A 19,598-nucleotide genomic window follows, 5' to 3' on the forward strand; every position below is an offset into this window, starting at 1 on the left:
AATGGCAAGAAGGTCACCCAATCATCCTGATCAGCAGAAACAAAGCATCTCAGATAGGTCTCCAAAGTCTGATTGGTTCGTTCAGTTTGGCCATTTGTCTGAGGATGGAAAGCAGAAGAAAAAGACAAATCAATGCCCATCTTAGCACAAAAGAACCGCCAAAACCTCTAAACAAACTGGGAACCTCTGTCCGACACAATGTTCTCTGGAATGCCATGCAAATGAACCACATGCTGGAAAAACAACGGAACCAAATCGGAGGATGAAGGCAACTTAGGCAAGGGTACCAAATGGACCATCTTAGAGAAGCGATCACAAACCACCCATATGACCGACATCCTTTGAGAGACAGGGAGATCTGAAATAAAATCCATGGAAACATGCATCCAGGGCCTCTTCGGGACCGGCAAGGGCAAAAGTAACCCACTGGCACGAGAACAGCAGGGCTTCGCCCGAGCACAAGTCCCACAGGACTGCACAAAAGCACGCACATCCCGTGACAAGGAAGGCCACCAAAAGGACCTAGCCACCAAATCTCTGGTACCAAAAATTCCAGGATGACCAGCCAACACCGAACAATGAACCTCCGAGATAACCCTACTAGTCCATCTATCAGGGACAAACAGTCTCTCTGCAGGACAGCGGTCAGGTCTATCTGCCTGAAACTCCTGTAGAACCCGCCGCAAATCAGGGGAGATGGCAGACAAAATTACCCCCTCTTTGAGAATACCAGCCGGCTCAGAAACTCCCGGAGAATCAGGCACAAAACTCCTTGAAAGGGCATCAGCCTTCACATTCTTAGAACCCGGAAGGTATAAAACCACAAAATCGAAATGAAAGAAAAACAGTGACCATCGAGCCTGTCTAGGGTTCAACCGCTTGGCAGACTCGAGATAAGTCAGATTCTTGTGATCCATCAAGACCACCACGCGATGCTTGGCGCCCTCAAGCCAATGTCGCCACTCCTCGAATGCCCACCTCATGGCCAACAACTCCCGATTGCCAACATCATAATTACGCTCAGCAGGCAAAAACTTTCTAGAAAAGAAAGCACATGGCTTCATCACAGAGCCATCAGAACTTCTCTGAGACAAAACAGCCCCTGCTCCAATCTCAGAAGCATCAACCTCGACCTGAAAAGGGAGCGAAACATCTGGCTGACACAACACAGGGGCCGAAGAAAAACGACGCTTCAGCTCCTGAAACGCCTCAACAGCCGCAGAGGACCAGTTCACCACATCCGCACCTTTCTTGGTCAAATCAGTCAGTGGTTTGACAACACTAGAAAAATTAGCGATAAAGCGATGGTAAAAATTCGCAAAGCCCAGGAATTTCTGAAGGCTCTTTACAGATGTAGGCTGGGTCCAATCATAAATGGCCTGGACTTTAACTGGATCCATCTCGATAGTAGAAGGGGAAAAAATGAAGCCCAAAAAAGAAACCTTCTGAACTCCGAAGAGACACTTAGACCCCTTCACAAACAAGGAATTAGCACGAAGGACTTGGAACACCATTCTGACCTGCTTCACATGAGACTCCCAATCATCCGAAAAGACCAAAATATCATCCAAATATACTATCATGAATCTATCCAGATACTTTCGGAAGATGTCATGCATAAAGGACTGGAATACAGATGGCGCATTAGAAAGCCCGAATGGCATCACCAGATACTCAAAATGGCCCTCGGGCGTATTAAACACGGTTTTCCATTCATTGCCCCGCTTAATACGCACAAGATTATACGCTCCTCGAAGATCTATCTTAGTAAACCAACTAGCCCCCTTAATCCGAGCAAACAAATCAGACAAAAGAGGCAAAGGGTACTGAAATTTGACCGTGATTTTATTAAGAAGGCGGTAATCTATACAAGGTCTCAGAGAACCATCCCTCTTGGCCACAAAAAAGAACCCTGCTCCTAACGGTGATGACGACGGGCGAATATGCCCCTTCTCCAAGGACTCCTTTATATAGCTCCGCATAGCGGCGTGTTCTGGCACAGATAAATTGAAAAGTCGGCCTTTAGGAAACTTACTTCCAGGAATCAAATAAATAGCACAATCACAGTCCCTATGAGGAGGCAGGGCACTGGACTTGGGCTCATCAAATACATCCTGGTAATCCGACAAAAACTCAGGTACTTCAGAAGGAGTGGAAGAAGAAATTGACAACGCTGGAACATCACCATGGGCCCCTTGACAACCCCAACTGGACACAGACATTGATTTCCAGTCCAATACTGGATTATGGACCTGTAGCCATGGCAAATCCAACACGACCACATCATGCAAATTATGCAACACCAAAAAGCGAATATCTTCCCGATGTGCAGGAGCCATGCACATGGTCAACTGGGTCCAGTACTGAGGCTTATTATTGGCCAAAGGCGTAGCATCAATTCCCCTTAATGGAATAGGATGCTGCAAGGGCTCCAAGAAAAAACCACAGCGCCTGGCATACTCTAAGTCCATCAAATTCAGGGCTGCGCCTGAATCCACAAACGCCATAACAGAGTAGGATGACAAAGAGCAAATCAAAGTAACGGACAAAAGAAATTTAGGCTGTATAGTACCAATGGTGACAGACCTAGCGGACCGCTTAGTGCGCTTAGGACAATCAGAAATAGCATGAGTGGAGTCACCACAGTAAAAACACAGCCCATTCTGATGTCTGTGTTCTTGCCGTTCAGCTCTGGTCAAAGTCCTATCACATTGCATAGGCTCAGGCATCTGCTCAGAGGACACCGCCATATGGTGCACAACTTTCCGCTCCCGCAAACGCCGATCGATCTGAATAGCCAAGGACATTGATTCAGTCAGACCAGCAGGCGTGGGGAACCCCACCATAACATCCTTAAGGCCCGCAGAAAGACCCTTTCTGAAAATTGCTGCCAGGGCACACTCATTCCATTGAGTAAGCACAGACCACTTTCTAAAGTTCTGACAATACATTTCAGCATCATCCTGACCCTGACATAGAGCCAGCAAGATTTTCTCTGCTTGATCCACAGAATTTTGTTCGTCATAGAGCAATCCAAGCGCCAGAAAAAACGCATCTACATTAAGCAATGCAGGATCTCCTGGCGCAAGGGAAAATGCCCAGTCTTGAGGGTCATCACGCAACAAGGAAATAATGATTTTTACTTGCTGACTAGGGTCACCAGAGGAGCGAGGTTTCAGAGCAAGAAACAGTTTACAATTATTCTTGAAATTCAGAAACTTAGATCTAACCCCAGAAAACAAATCAGGAATTGGGATTTTAGGCTCTAACATAGGATTCTGAACTACATAATCCTGAATGCTTTGTACACTTGCAGTGAGATGATCCACACAAGAGGACAGACCTTGAATGTCCATATCTACACCTGAGTCCTGAACCACCCAGAGGTTTAGGGGAAAAGAAAGGCAAAACACACTGCAGAAAAAAAAAATGGTCTCAGAACTTCTCTTATCCCTCTATTGAGATGCATTAACAGTATGTGGCCAGCTGTACTGTTATGGACCTGGTGGTTAGGAGCACCTGGAATGACCTGATAGTCAAAGTGCCAGAATAGAGCGAGCTCTGGGAAGTGGGAGCTCTGCTGACCGCAACCCTAATCCTATTATCACACACACTAGAATTAGCCGTGGATCGTGCCTGACTCTGCCTAGACGACTCTTCACAGCCTGAGAGGTAACTACCCCTAAAGAAAAATATAGCCTCATCTTGCCTCAGAGAAATTCCCCAAAGGAAAAAGGCAGCCCCCCACATATATTGACTGTGAGTTAAGAGGAAGGCACAAACACAGGAATGAGACAGGTTTCAGCAAAGGAGGCCAGACTTACTAAATAGACAGAAGATAGATAAAGGGATCTTTGCGGTCAGCACAAAAAACTACAAAAAGCCACGCAGAGTGAGCAAAAAAAACCCCGCACCGACTCACGGTGCGGTGGTGCCACTCTGTAACCCAGAGCTTCCCGCTAGCGAGACAATATCATGATAACCAGCTGGACAGAAACTTAGCAGGTACTCAGAAATATATTCAGCACACAAATGAACAACAAATGAGCTTAGCAGGGACTTAGCTTCTGCTGAAGTAGACAGGTCATCAGGAGATCCAAGTGAGATCTGAACCAGTACTGATACATTGACAGCTGGCATCAAGTAATGATCTGAGCAGAGTTAAATAGAGGAACCAGCCCAGTCCTAAACAATGCAGCTGAGGAAGCCACTTCAAGACCAGCAGCTCCACTTTCAGCCACCAGAGGGAACCCATGGACAGAACTCACAGAAATACCATTCCTGACCACAGGAGGGAGTTCGAGAACAGAGTTCACAACACCTTACCTTGCCTCAGAGAAATTCCCCAAAGGAAAAGGCAGCCCCCCACAAATATTGACTGTGAGTTAAGAGGAAAGTCACAAACACAGGAATGAAACAGGTTTCAGCAAAGGAGGCCAGTCTTACTAAATAGACAGAAGATAGAAAAGGGATCTTTGCGGTCAGCACAAAAAAACTACAAAAAAAACACGCAGAGTGTGCAAAAAGACCCCCGCACCGACTCACGGTGCGGAGGTGCCACTCTGCACCCCAGAGCGTCCAGCTAGCAAGGCAACATCATGATAGCAAGCTGGACTAGAACTTAGCAAGTACTAAGAAATATATTCAGTACACAATGAACAACAAATGAACTAGCAGGGACTTAGCTTCTGCTGGAGTAGACAGGTCATCAGAAAGATCCAAGAGAGATCTGAACCAGTACTGAGACATTGACAGATGGAATCAAGTAACGATCTGAGTGGAGTTAAATAGAGAAGCCAGCCTAGCCCTAAACGAGGGCAGCTGAGGAAGTAACTTTAAGAACCAGCAGCTCCACTAACAGCCACCAGAGGGAGTCCACAGACAGAACTCACCAAAGTACCATTCATGACCACAGGAGGGAGTTCGAGAACGGAATTCACAACAGTAATTGCCGCCATCAGCCTGCAGGATCTAAAAGAGGGAAAGTATATAATTATAGTATAAACTAAAATTCTGCTATAAGGCCCTTCCGCAGTCACAGACGGCTGACAACAGAGAGCAATAGATGACAGCCGGGCACTCCTAGCCTGATACAAGAGGAGATTGTATTTTTCTGAGCAGATATCAAGGACAAGGTTCCTTCATTCTGTTTGGCTGATAACAGAGAACAATAGAAGTACAGCAAATAGAGGTATGATAAGGCTCCGGGGCTTTGGACACCGCACAGATAAGGTTCCATACACATTATACTGATGTCCCGCTGAACTCCCCAATATCGACAGTTTTTGCCGATGGTCTAATCTGTATGGGGGCGACTGATGGTTGGAGAGATGGCGAGCGGACATTGATTTATTTTTGCTCTTTTAGGCGCCTTGCACCCGCAGCACTGTGATTGCTCGCACTGTACAGAATAAAGGAGGACGTGCTGCACCAATACCGCGTGCGTCGCCCCTTCTCCCCTCCATGTATACATCGATCTGAGAGAATTTTATTTTTCACCTTTTTAACCCCCTTAACCCCTGGAGGTATTTTCGTTTTTGTGTTTTTGTTTTTCGCTCCCCTCCTTCCCAGAGCCATAACCTTTTTAATTTTCCGTCAATATGGCCATGTGAGGGCTTATTTTTTGCGGGGCGAGTTGTACTTTTGAAAGACATTGGTTTTACCATGTTGTGTATCAGAAAACGGGAAAAAAATCCAAGTGCGGTGAAATTGCAAAGAAAGTGCAATCCCACACTGTTTTTTTGTTTGGCTTTTTTGCTAGGTTCACCAAATGCTAAAACTGACCTGCCATTATGATTCTCCAGGTCATTACAAGTTCATAGACACCAAACATGTCTAGCTTATTTTTTATAAAACACCTATAAATATGAAACGACAACCAAAGATTTTTGACTAAAATATAAATTTTATCTACTATATAATTGTCTAAGGGTACTTCCGTCTGTCTGTCTGTCTGTCGCGGTTATTCGTTCGCTGATTGGTCTCGCCAGCTGCCTGTCATGGCTGCCGCGACCAATCAGCGACGCGCACAGTCCGGAAAAAAATGGCCGCTCCTTACTTCCCGCACTCACTGCCCGGCGCCCGCATACACCCCTCCGGTCACCGCTCACACAGGGTTAATGCCGGCGGTAACGGACCGCGTTATGCCGCGGGTAACGCACTCCGTTACTGCCGCTATTAACCCTGTGTGTCCCCAACTTTGTACTATTGACGCTGCCTATGCGGCATCAATAGTACAAAATGTAATGTTAAAAATAATAAATAAAAAAAAAAACCTGCTATACTCACCCTCTGTAGTCCGCTGAGCCACTCGCGCAGCCCGCCATCTTCCATTGCAGGTTGCGGTGGCAAAGATGGTATGGCAGAATGATCTGCCATGACGTCACGGTCATGTGACCGCGATGTCATCACAAGTCCTGCGCGCCTGCGTGGAAAGGACCTGCCGTGAGGTCACGGTCATGTGACCGCTACACGGTCATATGACCTCGACGTCATCACAGGTCCTGCGCTCAGACCAACCCTAGGACCGGAAGCTGCCGTGGACTACAAAGGGCCCTTGGAAAGGTGAGTATATGTTTATTTTTTATTTTTTAACCTGTGACAAACGTGGCTGGGCAATATACTACATAGCTGGGCAATATACTACGTGGCTCTGTGCTGTATACTACTTCGCTGGGCAATATACTACGTGACTGGCCAATATACTACGTGGCTCTGTGCTGTATACTACGTGGCTGGGTAATATATTACGTAATTGGGCAATATACTACGGCGCTGAGCAATATACTACGTGGCTGGGCAATATACTACTTCGCTGGGCAATATACTACGTGACTGGCCAATATACTACGTGGCTCTGTGCTGTATACTACGTCGCTGGGCAATATATTACGTAATTGGGCAATATACTACGGCGCTGAGCAATATACTACGTGGCTGGGCAATATACTACGTCGCTGGGCAATATACTACGTCGCTGGGCAATATACTACGTAACTGGGCAATATACTACGTCGCTGGGCAATATACTACGTGACTTGGCAATATACTACGTGGCTCTGTGCTGTATATTACGTCACTGGGCAATATACTAAGTGACTGGGCAATATACTACGTAAGTGGGCAATATACTACGTCGCTGGGCAATATACTACGTAACTGGGCAATATACTACGTCGCTGGGCAATATACTACGTGACTTGGCAATATACTACGTGGCTCTGTGCTGTATATTACGTCACTCGGCAATATACTACGTGAGTGGGCAATATACTACGTCGCTGGGCAATATACTACGTGGCTGGGCAATATACTACGTGACTGGACAATATACTACGTGGCTCTGTGCTGTATACTACGTAGCTGGGCAATATATTACGTAATTGGGCAATATACTACGTCGCTGAGCAATATACTACGTCGCTGGGCAATATACTACGTGACTTGGCAATATACTACGTAACTGGGCAATATACTACGTGACTGGGCAATTTACTATAGCTGGGCAATATACTACGTCACTGGGCAATATACTACGTGGCTCTGTGCTGTATACTACGTCACTGGGCAATATACTACGTGACTGGGCAATATACTACGTAACTGGGCAATATACTACGTGACTGGGCAATTTACTATAGCTGGGCAATATACTACGTCACTGGGCAATATACTACGTGGCTCTGTGCTGTATACTACGTCACTGGGCAATATACTACGTAACTGGGCAATATACTACATCGCTGGGCAATATACTACGTGGCTGGGCAATATACTACGTCGCTGGGCAATATACTACGTGACTTGGCAATATACTACGTGGCTCTGTGCTGTATACTACGTGACTGGGCAATATACTACGTGACTGGGCAATATACTACGTGGCTGGGCAATATACTACGTCACTGGGCAATATAGTACGTGACTGGGCAATATACTATGTGGCTGGGCAATATACTACGTCACTGGGCAATATACTACCTGGCTGGGCAATATACTACGTGGCTGGGCAATATACTAAATACTACATGGCTGGGCAATATACTACGTGGCTGGGCAATATACTACATGGCTGGGCAATATACTACATGGCTGGGCAATATACTACATCGCTGGGCAATATACTACATGGCTGGGCAATATACTACATGACTGGGCAATATACTACATGACTGGGCAATATACTACATGACTGGGCAATATACTACGTCGCTGGGCAATATACTACGTGGCTGGGCAATATACTACATCGCTGGGCAATATACTACATGACTGGGCAATATACTACATGACTGGGCAATATACTACGTCGCTGGGCAATATACTACGTCGCTGGGCAATATACTACATCGCTGGGCAATATACTACATGACTGGGCAATATACTACATGACTGGGCAATATACTATGTCGCTGGGCAATATACTACATGGCTGGGCAATATACTACGTCACTGGGCAATATACTACGTGGCTGGGCAATATACTACGTCGCTGGGCAATATACTACATGGCTGGGCAATATACTACGTCGCTGGGCAATATACTATGTGACTGGGCAATATACTACGTCGCTGGGCAATATACTACGTGGACATGCATATTCTAGAATATCCAATGCGTTAGAATCGGGCCACCATCTAGTTATAGACATAATGATAACAATATTACAATAAAAGAAAGGACCACCAGGTGGCAATAGAGTGCAGATTATCATTAAAGGGTATAGTAAATCATATAAAACAATAAATTTCTAGGGTAAACAAAAATCATACCATGGACATATAAATCTCAACGTAAAAAAGTACATTAATTAAAGTTGAGGTATATTTCATTTCATTGCACTGTTCTCATTTCATATTATATTACATATAACAAGATAGAGAATAAAAAATAAAATGAACGTTGTGCATGCATCCAAATTAATACTACAGGTGTACCAAATGAATTATATTGCACTACGTGTTCATGATTCAATATAAAGTGCATATATGGGGTAAGTACCCAATTTAAAGTGAACACTGTGCATTTATTAAAAATATATAAATAAATAATAGGCCCTCAAATAAATACCATAACATCCCATTCACAATGAACATAAATGAGGGGAATAAATAAACAAATGAGACCTAATAATTATAAGGTGCACCAAACATAATCATATGAAATGTTACCATGGTCAAACATACCCTAATGATAAGCCCGCACGGCCCAACGCGCGTTTCGCTTCAGCTTTGACGAGGGAGACCAGAGCGAGGAAACTTGATGATCATGCGCTTTATCTACATGCTATAGAAGCGATCAGCCTGCAAAAAATGATTGTCCCATAGTGGGACAAAGTAAAAAAGTTGGAAAAAAAATGTAATTGTAAAAATATAAAAAAAAAAAAAAATCAAAACTAATAAAAAAATCAATATATATTTTATCACTAAATAAATATTTGAATGAAAAAATCTAAACAATAAAAAATACACATATTTGATATCGCCGCATCCGCAATGACCCAACCTATAAAACTGTCCAAATACTTAACCCCTTTAGTGAACACCATAAAAAAAAACGCTTTATCATCATACCGCCGAACTAAAAGTGGAATAACACGCGATCAAAAAGATGGATATAAATTCCCATGGGACCACTGAAAATGTCATCTTGTCCCGCAAAAAATAAGCCCCCATATAGCTCCATCAGCGAAAAAATAAAGTTATAGTCCTCAGAATAAAGCGACGCAAAATTTTTTTCTATAAAATAGTTTTGATTATATAAAAGCGCCAAAACATAAAAAAATTATATAAATGAGTTATCGCTGTAATCATACTGACCCGAAGAATAAAACTGTTTTATAAATGTTACCAAACGTGGAACGGTATCAACACCTCCCAAAAAAGGAAATTCATGAATAGCTGGTTTTTGCTCATTCTACCTTCAAAAATCGGAATAGAAAGCGATCAAAAAATGTCACGTGCCCGAAAATGTCACCAATAAAAAGTCAGTTCGCCCCGCAAAAAACAAGACCTCACATGACTCTGTGGACCAAAATATGGAAAAATTATAGCTCTCAAAATGTGGAGAAACAAAAAACATTTATTTTATTTTTAATATTAATTTTAATATTTTAGCGTGTGACAGCTGCCAAATATAAAAATCCGCTATAAAACCCCACTATAACGTCTCTTTCACACGTCCTGATATTTCCGGTACCGGAGATGTCAGTGTCCACGTGTGTAATACTTGCGGCACACGTGTGGCATGCGTGTGCTGCATCAATACCACAAGGACTGGCGCCAGGGAAGAAGTATTACAGTAAGCGCTGTTCCCCGGTGCCGGGTGCTGAACACGGTTCTCATCCTTCTGCCCTGCTCTGCCGGCGATCAGCGCGAGCAGAGGAGAAAGATGAGAGTTATATTTAAGTAATAAAAGAGACAGCAGGTGGCAGCTGAATCTAGGACTATTACTCCCATGATCCCACCCCTGCTGCAGCTAATATCAGTGACAGCAGGAGCAGCGTTTGGCGTATTCATCTGCCGCTCCTGCGCTGTAAATAATTACGGTAATTTAAAAAAAATAACACTGTGTGGGTTCCCCCCTATTTTTGATAACCAGCCAGACAAAACTCACAGCTGTGTGCTGCAACCCTCAGCTTTCAGCTTCAGCAAGGCTGGTTATCAAGAATAGAGGGGTCCCCACACTGTTTTTTTTTTTTTTTTTTTTTACTTATTTGGTCCCCCCCATTTTTGACAACCAGTGACCGAAGGTAACCTCTATGACGTCACCCTTGAATACTGACGCTGCGTCGACTTCGGTGAGATCCCCGCTAGCACCATGTGCGCTCACTGTGCTAGCGGGGATCTGATCGCAGCGCAGCCAGACTGGGAACGGAGCTCAGTGACTGAAGGTGACCTCTATGACGTCACCTCTGGTTACTGACGCTGCGTTCCCAGCAGCTGATTCACCAGTGGTTTTCGGCCGAGACGGTGGCATCTTAGCACCGTCCAGGTTGAAAACTGTATATCCTCCCAGACATAGATTACTGCGTGGGACACAAAGCTGGACAGGTATGGGTATATTGTTGCTTTTTTATTTCATTTTTATTACAGGAGATCGAGGGCTTCAGTGGAATTAGGCAATGCAGTAAGTATGGTTTAATTGAGATTAATAAAGGAGTCTGTGACATTTTTTCAAATAAAGGACTGTATTCCGGCTGTGTCTTATTTACCATATAACTATAGGCTTAGTAATGGATAGGTGTCCATTACTAAGCTGTGAGCTTGATATCACCTGAAAGGTGACATCAACCCCCCACAAATATTACCCGACTTGCCACCGCTACAGGGCAAGTGGGAAGAGCAGGGCACAGCGCCAGAATTGGCACATGTAATAGATGTGCCTTTTCTGGGCAGCTGTGGGCTGCTGTTTTTAGGTTGGAGGGGTCAATATCCATGGCCCCTTACCAGCCTCAGAATACCAGTTCCCAGCTGTGAGCTTTATCAAGGCTGGTTGTCAAAAACAGGGGGACCTCATGCCATTTTAAAAATTATTTATGTAAATAATTTAAAAAAAAAACAGCGTGGGGACCCCTCTATTCTTGATAACCAACCTTGCTGAAGCTGAGAGCTGTGGGTTGCAGCCCCCAGCTGTGAGTTGTGTCTGACTGGTTATCAAAAATAGGGGGGAACCCACGCCATTTTTTTAAAATTACTGTTGCCTCTTTTATTACTTAAATGTAACTCTCATCAATCTCCCCTGCTCGTGCAGATCTCCGGCAGAGCAGGGTAGAATGAAAAGAGCCGTGTTCAGCACCCAGCGCCGGGGAACAGCGTTTACTGTAACGCTTCTTTCCTAGTGCCGATGCGTGTCACATTGATGACATCCATGTATGTTATGTGAATGCACGTGTGCGGGACGTTTTATGGCCCGTTCTGACATTAAAAAATGGACATGTCAGCGTGTTTTGCCCACGGACACACGGTCTGTGGAAACACACTGACATGTGCACAGACCCATTCACTTGAACAGGCATCTCTGCATGGCTAAGCAGTAGTGTACAGCCACACATGGGGTACTGCAACGTTCACTAGAAATTGTGGGACAAATTTTGTTGCCATTTTACCCATTTATAAAATATTTGGCTGAAACAAAATTTTGGTGGTAAAAATGCAGTTATTTTGTCCTCACTGCCCAATGGTATAAAATTCTGTGGCACACCCATGGTGTCAATATGATCACTGCACCGCTAGATAAATTCATTGAGAGGTGTAGTTGGTAAAATGGGGTCACTTATGGGGGGTTCTGATGTTTTAGCTCCTCATGGGCTCTCCCAGTGGGTCATGGCACCTGCAAAACATAACAGTAAAATCTGGCGCTCCTTCCTTTTTGTGTTCCGCCAAGAGCCCAAACAGTGGTTTATCCCCACACATAGGGGGTATCAGCGTACTCAGGAGAAATTGCCCAATAACTCCTGGGATCCAATTTCTCCTGTTAACCTTGAGAAAATAAAAAATTGGAGGTGAAAAGATCATTTTTGTGGAAACAATATGATATTTTGTTTTTATGGCTCTACGTTATAAACTTGTATGAAGCACTTGGGGGTTCAAAGTGCTGACCATACATCTAGATAAGTTCCTTAGGGGGTCTACTTTCCAAAATGGGGTCACTTGTGGGGGGTTTCCACTGTTTAGGCACACCAGGGGCTCTCCAAATGCGGCATGGCGTCCTATCTCAATTCCAGCCAATTCTACATTGAAAAAGTAAAATGGCGCTCCTTCCCTTCCGAGCTCTGCCGTGCGCCCAAACAGTGATTTACCCCCACATATGGGGTATCAACGTACTCAGGACAAATTGCACAGCAACTTTTGAGGTCCAATTCCTCCTGTTACCCTTGGTAAAATAAAACAATTTTTTTGTGAAAAAAAGTTAAATGTTCATTTTTTTAAAACATTCAAAATATTCCTGTGAAACACCTGAAGGGTTAATAAACTTCTTGAATGTGGTTTTGCGCTCCTTGAGGGGTGCAGTTTTTAGAATGGTGTCACTTTTTTACTTTTGGGTATTTTCTATCATATAGACCCCTCAAAGTGACTTTAAATGTGACGTGGTCCCTAAAAAAAAATGGTGGTGTAAATATGAGAAATTGCTGGTCAACTTTTATCTCTTATAACTTCCTAACAAAAAAACATTTTGGTTCCTAAATTGTGCTGATGTAAAGTACCGTATTTTTCGGACTACAAGACGCACTTTCCCCCCCCCAAAAAAAGGGGGAAAAATGGGGGGGGGCATCTAATAGTCGCAATGCAGGCTTACCGTGGCGGCAGAGGTGCGGTGGCAGAGGTGCGGTGGCAGAGGTGTGGTGGCAGAGGTGTGGCGGCAGAGGTGCTGGGATGAGGAGGCGCAGTGAGCGGGGTCCCTTTCACCGGTGAGATGATGCAGCAGCCCGGTAAGCAGCAGAGCCGGGTGAATCCTGTAGTTATCAGTGGTGGCGGCCATCTGCCTGAGGCCGCGCGTGCGCAGATGGAGTGCTCTGTTTTCCGGGGCTTCAGGAAAATGGCCGCGGGAGGCCGCGCGTGCGCAGATGGAGATCGTGGTGGCCATTTTCCTGAAGCCCCGGGAAGCAGAGCGCTCCATCTGCTCACGCGCGGCCTCAGGAAGATGGCCGCCACCACCGATTACTACAGGATTCACCCGGCTCTGCTGCTTACCGGGCTGCTGCATCACCTCACCGGGGAAAGGGACCCCTCTCACGCAGTGGTGTGGGGGGGGGAGCACAATGCGGGGGTGGGTCACTGGGCCGCGGCAGTGAAAAAAGCAGTGGAAAAAGTGAGTACGATGTGAGCTGTCATGTGCCTGTGCGGTGAGCGGTTGTGCTGGACGCGTATGGTATGGGGCTTCTGCACCCTCATGTGGAGAGCAATGGCCGAGCCTTGATGCAATACACAGTTACTGTTGCTCTGAGCTTTTATTTCACTGCTGCCTGGTTATACGCCGCACACCGCAGCCGCGCATACACACAGGCGGCGCGGCCAATATGGAGGCTGCGTGTGAGGCGCTCGGCAGCAGGCCGCAATGCTAGTTTCGGTCGAGATGGTAAACAGCGGCCCAGTCAGTAATGGAGCGCTGTCACTGCCAGCCTGTAGTCATGCGTGTCACTGCCCAGCCAGTACTGGAGCGCTGTCACTGCCAGCCTGTGCTCATGTGTGTCACTGCCCAGCCAGTACTGGAGCGCTGTCACTGCCAGCCTGTGGTCATGTGTGTCACTGCCCAGCCAGTACTGGAGCGCTGTCACTGCCAGCCTGTGGTCATGTGTGTCACTGCCCAGTCAGTAATGGAGCCCTGTCACTGCCAGCTTGTGGTCATGCGTGTCACTGCCCAGCCAGTACTGGAGCGCTGTCACTGCCAGCCTGTGCTCATGTGTGTCACTGCCCAGCCAGTACTGGAGCGCTGTCACTGCCAGCCTGTGGTCATGTGTGTCACTACCCAGTCAGTAATGGAGCGCTGTCACTGCCAGCTTGTGGTCATGCGTGTCACTGCCCAGTCAGTAATGGAGCGCTGCCACCGCCAGCCCTCAGGTAAGATACTGTAAATTCGGACAATAAGACGGACCCCCATCTTATAAAAAATCTTTTTTTCTGCAATTTTCACCCCAAATTTGGGGTGCGCCTTATGGTCCGGTGCGTCTTATAGTCCGAAAAATACGGTAGACATGTGGGAAATGTTATTTATTAAGTATTTTGTGTGACACCACTCTCTGATTAAGGCTATGTGCACACGTTGCAGATTTGCCTGCGGATTTTTCCGCACAGAATCTGCATCTCTTGCCAGAAAACACAGCTAAAACTCAGAGCATTTTTGGTGCGTTTTTTTTGTGTGGATTTGTATGCGTTTTTGAAAGCTAAATAAAGGTCTATTATTGAACAAAAAAAAAGAATTGTGATGTCATTTCTTGTCCAACCTCTTCATTTACACACTGCATTGAAGAATAATGTTTACACACACAGAAAGATAGATGTTTAGTGATAAACATAGCAAAATGGTACATAAAGAGTTAAATAAAGACACACACACAAATTCTGCATTAGCCGGGGTCACACTTGCGAGAAACTCGCCCGAGTCTCACCTCAATGCTCGGCACTGCCGCCGCAAATCGGGACCGGAGTGTTCAGATGCATAGAAATATATGCAGCCGCACACTCCGGTCCCAAGTGCCGGCTGCAATGCCGGGTATTGAGGTGCGAGTTTATCACAAGTGTGACCCCGGCCTTAAACGCAATATCGGTTTAATCTGAAAAAAATTGCATGGGCTCCAGCGCAATTTTCAAGTCCAGTGTGGGAAAGCCAGCAACTGGGGGCCAATGTTTGTAGCCTAGGAAGGGGTTAACACGTATGGAGCTTCCCAGGCTATGAATATCAGCCCGCAGCTGTATATTTAGCCTTTACTGGCTGGTAAAATAGGGGGACCCCCCCAAAAAAATGATGTGGGGTCCCCCTATAATTAATAGCCAGAAAAGGGTATACAGATAGCTGCGGGCTGATATTCATAATCTAGGAAGGGACCATGCATATTGCCCCCCCTGCTACAAATACCAGCTCCCAGCCGCCCCAGAAATGGCGCATCTGTAAGATGCGTCAATTCCGGCACTTAGCCCCTCTCTTCCCACTGCCCTGTAGCGGTGGCATATGGGGTAATAAGGGGTTAATGTCACCTTCCTTTGTATTGTAATGTGACATTAAGCCGGGTTAGTAATGGAGAGGCGCCAATAAGACACCTATCCATTATTAATCCTACAGTAGTGAAAGAGTTAAAAAAAGACACTGCCAGAATAAAGTATTTTAGTATTCTTAATTTCACCATACTTACAACCACGCCTAATTCCCCGAAGTCATCAATCACCTGAAAAAAATTAAAAGTAATAAACCAACTGTGTACTTCCTGTTCGACGCAGTCCAATTAATAATGAGTGTCCCATGACAATCTCCCCTATAGAACAGTGACATCAGGAGATGTCACCGCTCTATAGGCCTCTAGTGACACACTGACAGGAGACAATGGCTCTTGCAGTGCTATAACTGAGGGTTCAATGAGTTCATTGCTCTCACTTTACGGCACTGCTGCGTGAGAATTTTCCCACGCAGCTGGGCCGCAAGTGACAGTATGAAGTATACTGTACCCATAGCGGCGGAGGGATACAGTGCGGAAGGATACCTTCCACCATTGTATCCTGGAGCCCCTGAGAGCAGTCGCATCTTCCGATGTGACAGCTCGCCACGGGAGATCGTTGTGGGACACTCGTTATTACATGGATTAATGCAGATCATTGACTTTAATGGGTCCGTGTAATAAGTGCGCTCCCACGAACACTGACATGTCTCCGTGTTTGACACACGGAGACACGGTCCGCAAAAAATCAATGACATCAGCACAGATGCATTGATTTCAATGTGTCTACATGTGTCAGTGGCTCCGGTACGTGAGGAAACTGTCACCACACGTACCGGAGCCACTGACGTGTGAAACCGGCCTAATCCTGCGGTTTTGACTAAATCAATGGAAGTCAATGGGAGCAGAAATGCTGCCGATCTGCAAAAAGAATTGACATGGTCCTTTTTTTGATCTGTTGCGTTTTCGGTGCTGGCCGTACAAACTCCGCCCACAACGTACATCCTGACTCTGGCACTGGTGTCAGGACCTAATCTTTCATTGCATGCCCTTCAGGGTTCAGTAGTGATCACTGTGTGTGTGCTAACAGAGCAAGGAGAAATGAATGAGCTGGTGGCAATCAAAATACAGCTCCCTGCCTAAGAATGTGGTCCAGGAGAATCTGCCCGGGGGCCTGATAAAAGGTCATTGAGGGCTGTAAATGGCCCTGGGGCCGGAGGTTCCCCACCCGTCATAAATGGACAGTGGTCAGAATTGTAAAAATTGGCCCGGTCATTAACATGCAAACCACCCTTGGGGGTAAAGGGGTTAAAAAATGAAACAAGAAAACGACGCAACCAGAAAAAAATGGAAAAAATATGAAGAAAATTTACTGATATTAAAAGATGACCCAAAAAATAGAAAAAGTAGAAAATAAAAAACCTTTTCCCCATTGTAAAACACTTTATTACTTTATTATCTCCCACAGCCTCATAAGTCTAATGATCATGTAACCGCTGCACGGCAAACTCGGCTCTGCTACACGGAAAACTCGGCTCTGCTGCACGGCAAACTCGGCTCTGCTACACGGAAAACCCGGCTCTGCTACACGGAAAACTCGGCTCTGCTGCACGGCAAACTCGGCTCTGCTACACGGAAAACCCGGCTCTGCTACACGGAAAACCCGGCTCTGCTGCACGGCAAACTCGGCTCTGCTACACGGAAAACCCGGCTCTGCTACACGGAAAACTCGGCTCTGCTGCACGGCAAACTCGGCTCTGCTACACGGAAAACCCGGCTCTGCTACACGGAAAACTCGGCTCTGCTGCACGGCAAACTCGGCTCTGCTACACGGAAAACCCGGCTCTGCTACACGGAAAACTCGGCTCTGCTGCACGGCAAACTCGGCTCTGCTGCACGGCAAACTCGGCTCTGCTGCACGGCAAACTCGGCTCTGCTGCACGGCAAACTCGGCTTTGCTGCACGGAAAACTCGGCTCTGCTACACGGCAAACTCGGCTCTGCTGCTACACGGCAAACTATGCCTGGCTATAACCACTCAGTCACTTGTACATGTGCCAAACAGCAAACTCCGCTCTGCTGCATCCACACACACTGAAGTCTCACACAACTTTATTTATACAATGTTTCTGCACACAAGACTTCACAGCTGGAGGAGGAGGAGCCCTGACACCAGGAGGACCGCGCAGTATATACTCACATGGTCGTGACGTCACGGAAGGTCCTATAGCACCAACAGCAGCCACATACGAGCCTGGTCACATGGGCGTGACGTCACGGAAGGTCCTATAGCACCAACAGCAGCCACATACGAGCCTGGTCACATGGGCATGACGTCACGGAAGGTCCTGTAGCACACTGTGTAATATTATCTAGCAATCCGTCCTCCCACCACCAGGTGTCGCTGGATATCTCTGCGATGACGCTCTGTCCACTGTGGTATAAAAGGAGCGATGCCACGGCGACGGCGCCATTTTATTACACGTGCGATGTGGAGAGGAGGTTGTGTGAGCTGTGAGGGCAGGAAACTTGTCTGTGACACCATTACACAGCGAAGCTATGGTAGTTAGATAGCAGACAGCACTCCTTGCTGTAAATGCCGTTAGTGGGAATATGTTCTAGGGATTTAGTGATTCCATGAGGTAAAATTACCTCACATGATGGTTCCTGTGAAGAAAGCCAGAGCGGTGTCTGAGAACTATTATATAGACGCTGAAATGTCAGGAAATCTGTAGTGTTAGTTCAGAACTTAATCTAGCAGAAAATCTCACTAATACATGTGCTGTTGTAAATGAGGAAACTGCCGAGATGAGGGGGAAACATGCCGCAGAGCGGACAAAAAGTGATCGTAAATGATCAATAGCGACAGCAAATGACGGCACAAAAGTGACCAAACACTAAAGGCTGTGTGCACACGTTGTGGATTCTCTGTGGATCCGCAGCGTTTTTTTACCGTGCAGAAACGCTGCAGATCCGTCAGTGAGTTACAGTACAATGTGAATCAATGAGAAAAAAAAAATGCTGTGCTCATGGTGCGGAAAATTCCGTGCGGAAATGCTGCCGATTAAAAGAAGCAGCATGTCACTTTTGTGTGGATCTGCAGCGTTTTTGTACCCATTCCATTATAGAAATCCGCAGGGGTAAAACACGCTGAAAACCGCAAAAAAAAAATGCAGCAAAACCGCAAAAAAAAGTGACAAATTCGCAGCGTTTTCTGCCAAGACATGCAGAATCTGCACCAGAAATTCCTAAGGCAAATCCTTAACGTGTGCACATAGCCTTACTAAATAATACAGAGATCCTCCAAGAGCGAAGGAAGCGATGAGAGAAAATAATTGAGCGCAAAAGATGGAAAAATCAGCACATTATGTGTAAATTTCATTAAAAAAATGCAACAAAGCAGAAAAATGATAAAACTACAATAAGTTTATAGTTGGGAGGAGAGAAAACGCCACGGAGAGCTCCATAAAGGATCTGAAAATCACAGTATTAAAAAGATCTAATTAAAAACAGACGAGGCAGAAACATGATCTTACAGCGCCGTAATGCAAAATAAAAACGGCGTATTAGTGACCACAGGAAAAAGAGGGAAAAACGTGCATTTTAAGGCGCAAAAAGAAAAACAACTACATTTATTCTGCCTTTGCTGAGGCAGCGCACTTATGTCATGAGGCTAATCCTCCAGAAACCTGCAGTAAATCGTGTGTCCACGGCAGCAGTCCATGTGTACACGCCCTGTGTATATACCTTACATGTATATGAGCAGGCAGTTGGGTATTACTGCTTACACCTAAGGACTTGTTCACACGTCAGGTTTTCTTTTACGACTTCATGTTTTTGGCAAATGTCACTCGTACCTATAGGACTGTGTGCAAACGTTGCGGATTTGTGACAAACCCTGAAGCAAAACAGGGTTTTAGCAAAGTGAATGAGAAACCTGACGTCATGCACA

General features: G+C 45.8%; 1 protein-coding gene across 5 annotated transcripts in view; it reads right to left on the reverse strand.

The window, feature by feature from the left end:
- Positions 1-17,976, reverse strand: part of LOC143784331 (endoribonuclease YbeY-like) — a 46,715-nt gene extending 28,739 nt beyond the window's left edge. Inside the window, exons 1-3 of one of the 5 annotated variants that reach the window (XM_077272495.1) lie at positions 17,847-17,912; positions 15,849-15,881; positions 9,187-9,303 (exon numbers count right to left, since the gene is read on the reverse strand). Coding sequence is in view for 2 of the 5 variants with exons in the window: in XM_077272493.1 (XP_077128608.1) it covers positions 17,847-17,848 (2 nt within the window). In the remaining 3 variants the exon portion in view is untranslated. Of the gene's footprint in view, positions 1-9,186; positions 9,304-15,848; positions 15,882-17,846 lie in introns of those variants that run through there. The other 4 variants (XM_077272496.1, XM_077272493.1, XM_077272494.1 and 1 more) reach the window with 4 other exon arrangements.
- Positions 17,977-19,598: the final 1,622 nt, after the last annotated feature.

The sequence above is a fragment of the Ranitomeya variabilis genome, chromosome 7 (assembly GCF_051348905.1).
Source record: "Ranitomeya variabilis isolate aRanVar5 chromosome 7, aRanVar5.hap1, whole genome shotgun sequence".
Classification (NCBI taxonomy): domain Eukaryota; kingdom Metazoa; phylum Chordata; class Amphibia; order Anura; family Dendrobatidae; genus Ranitomeya; species Ranitomeya variabilis.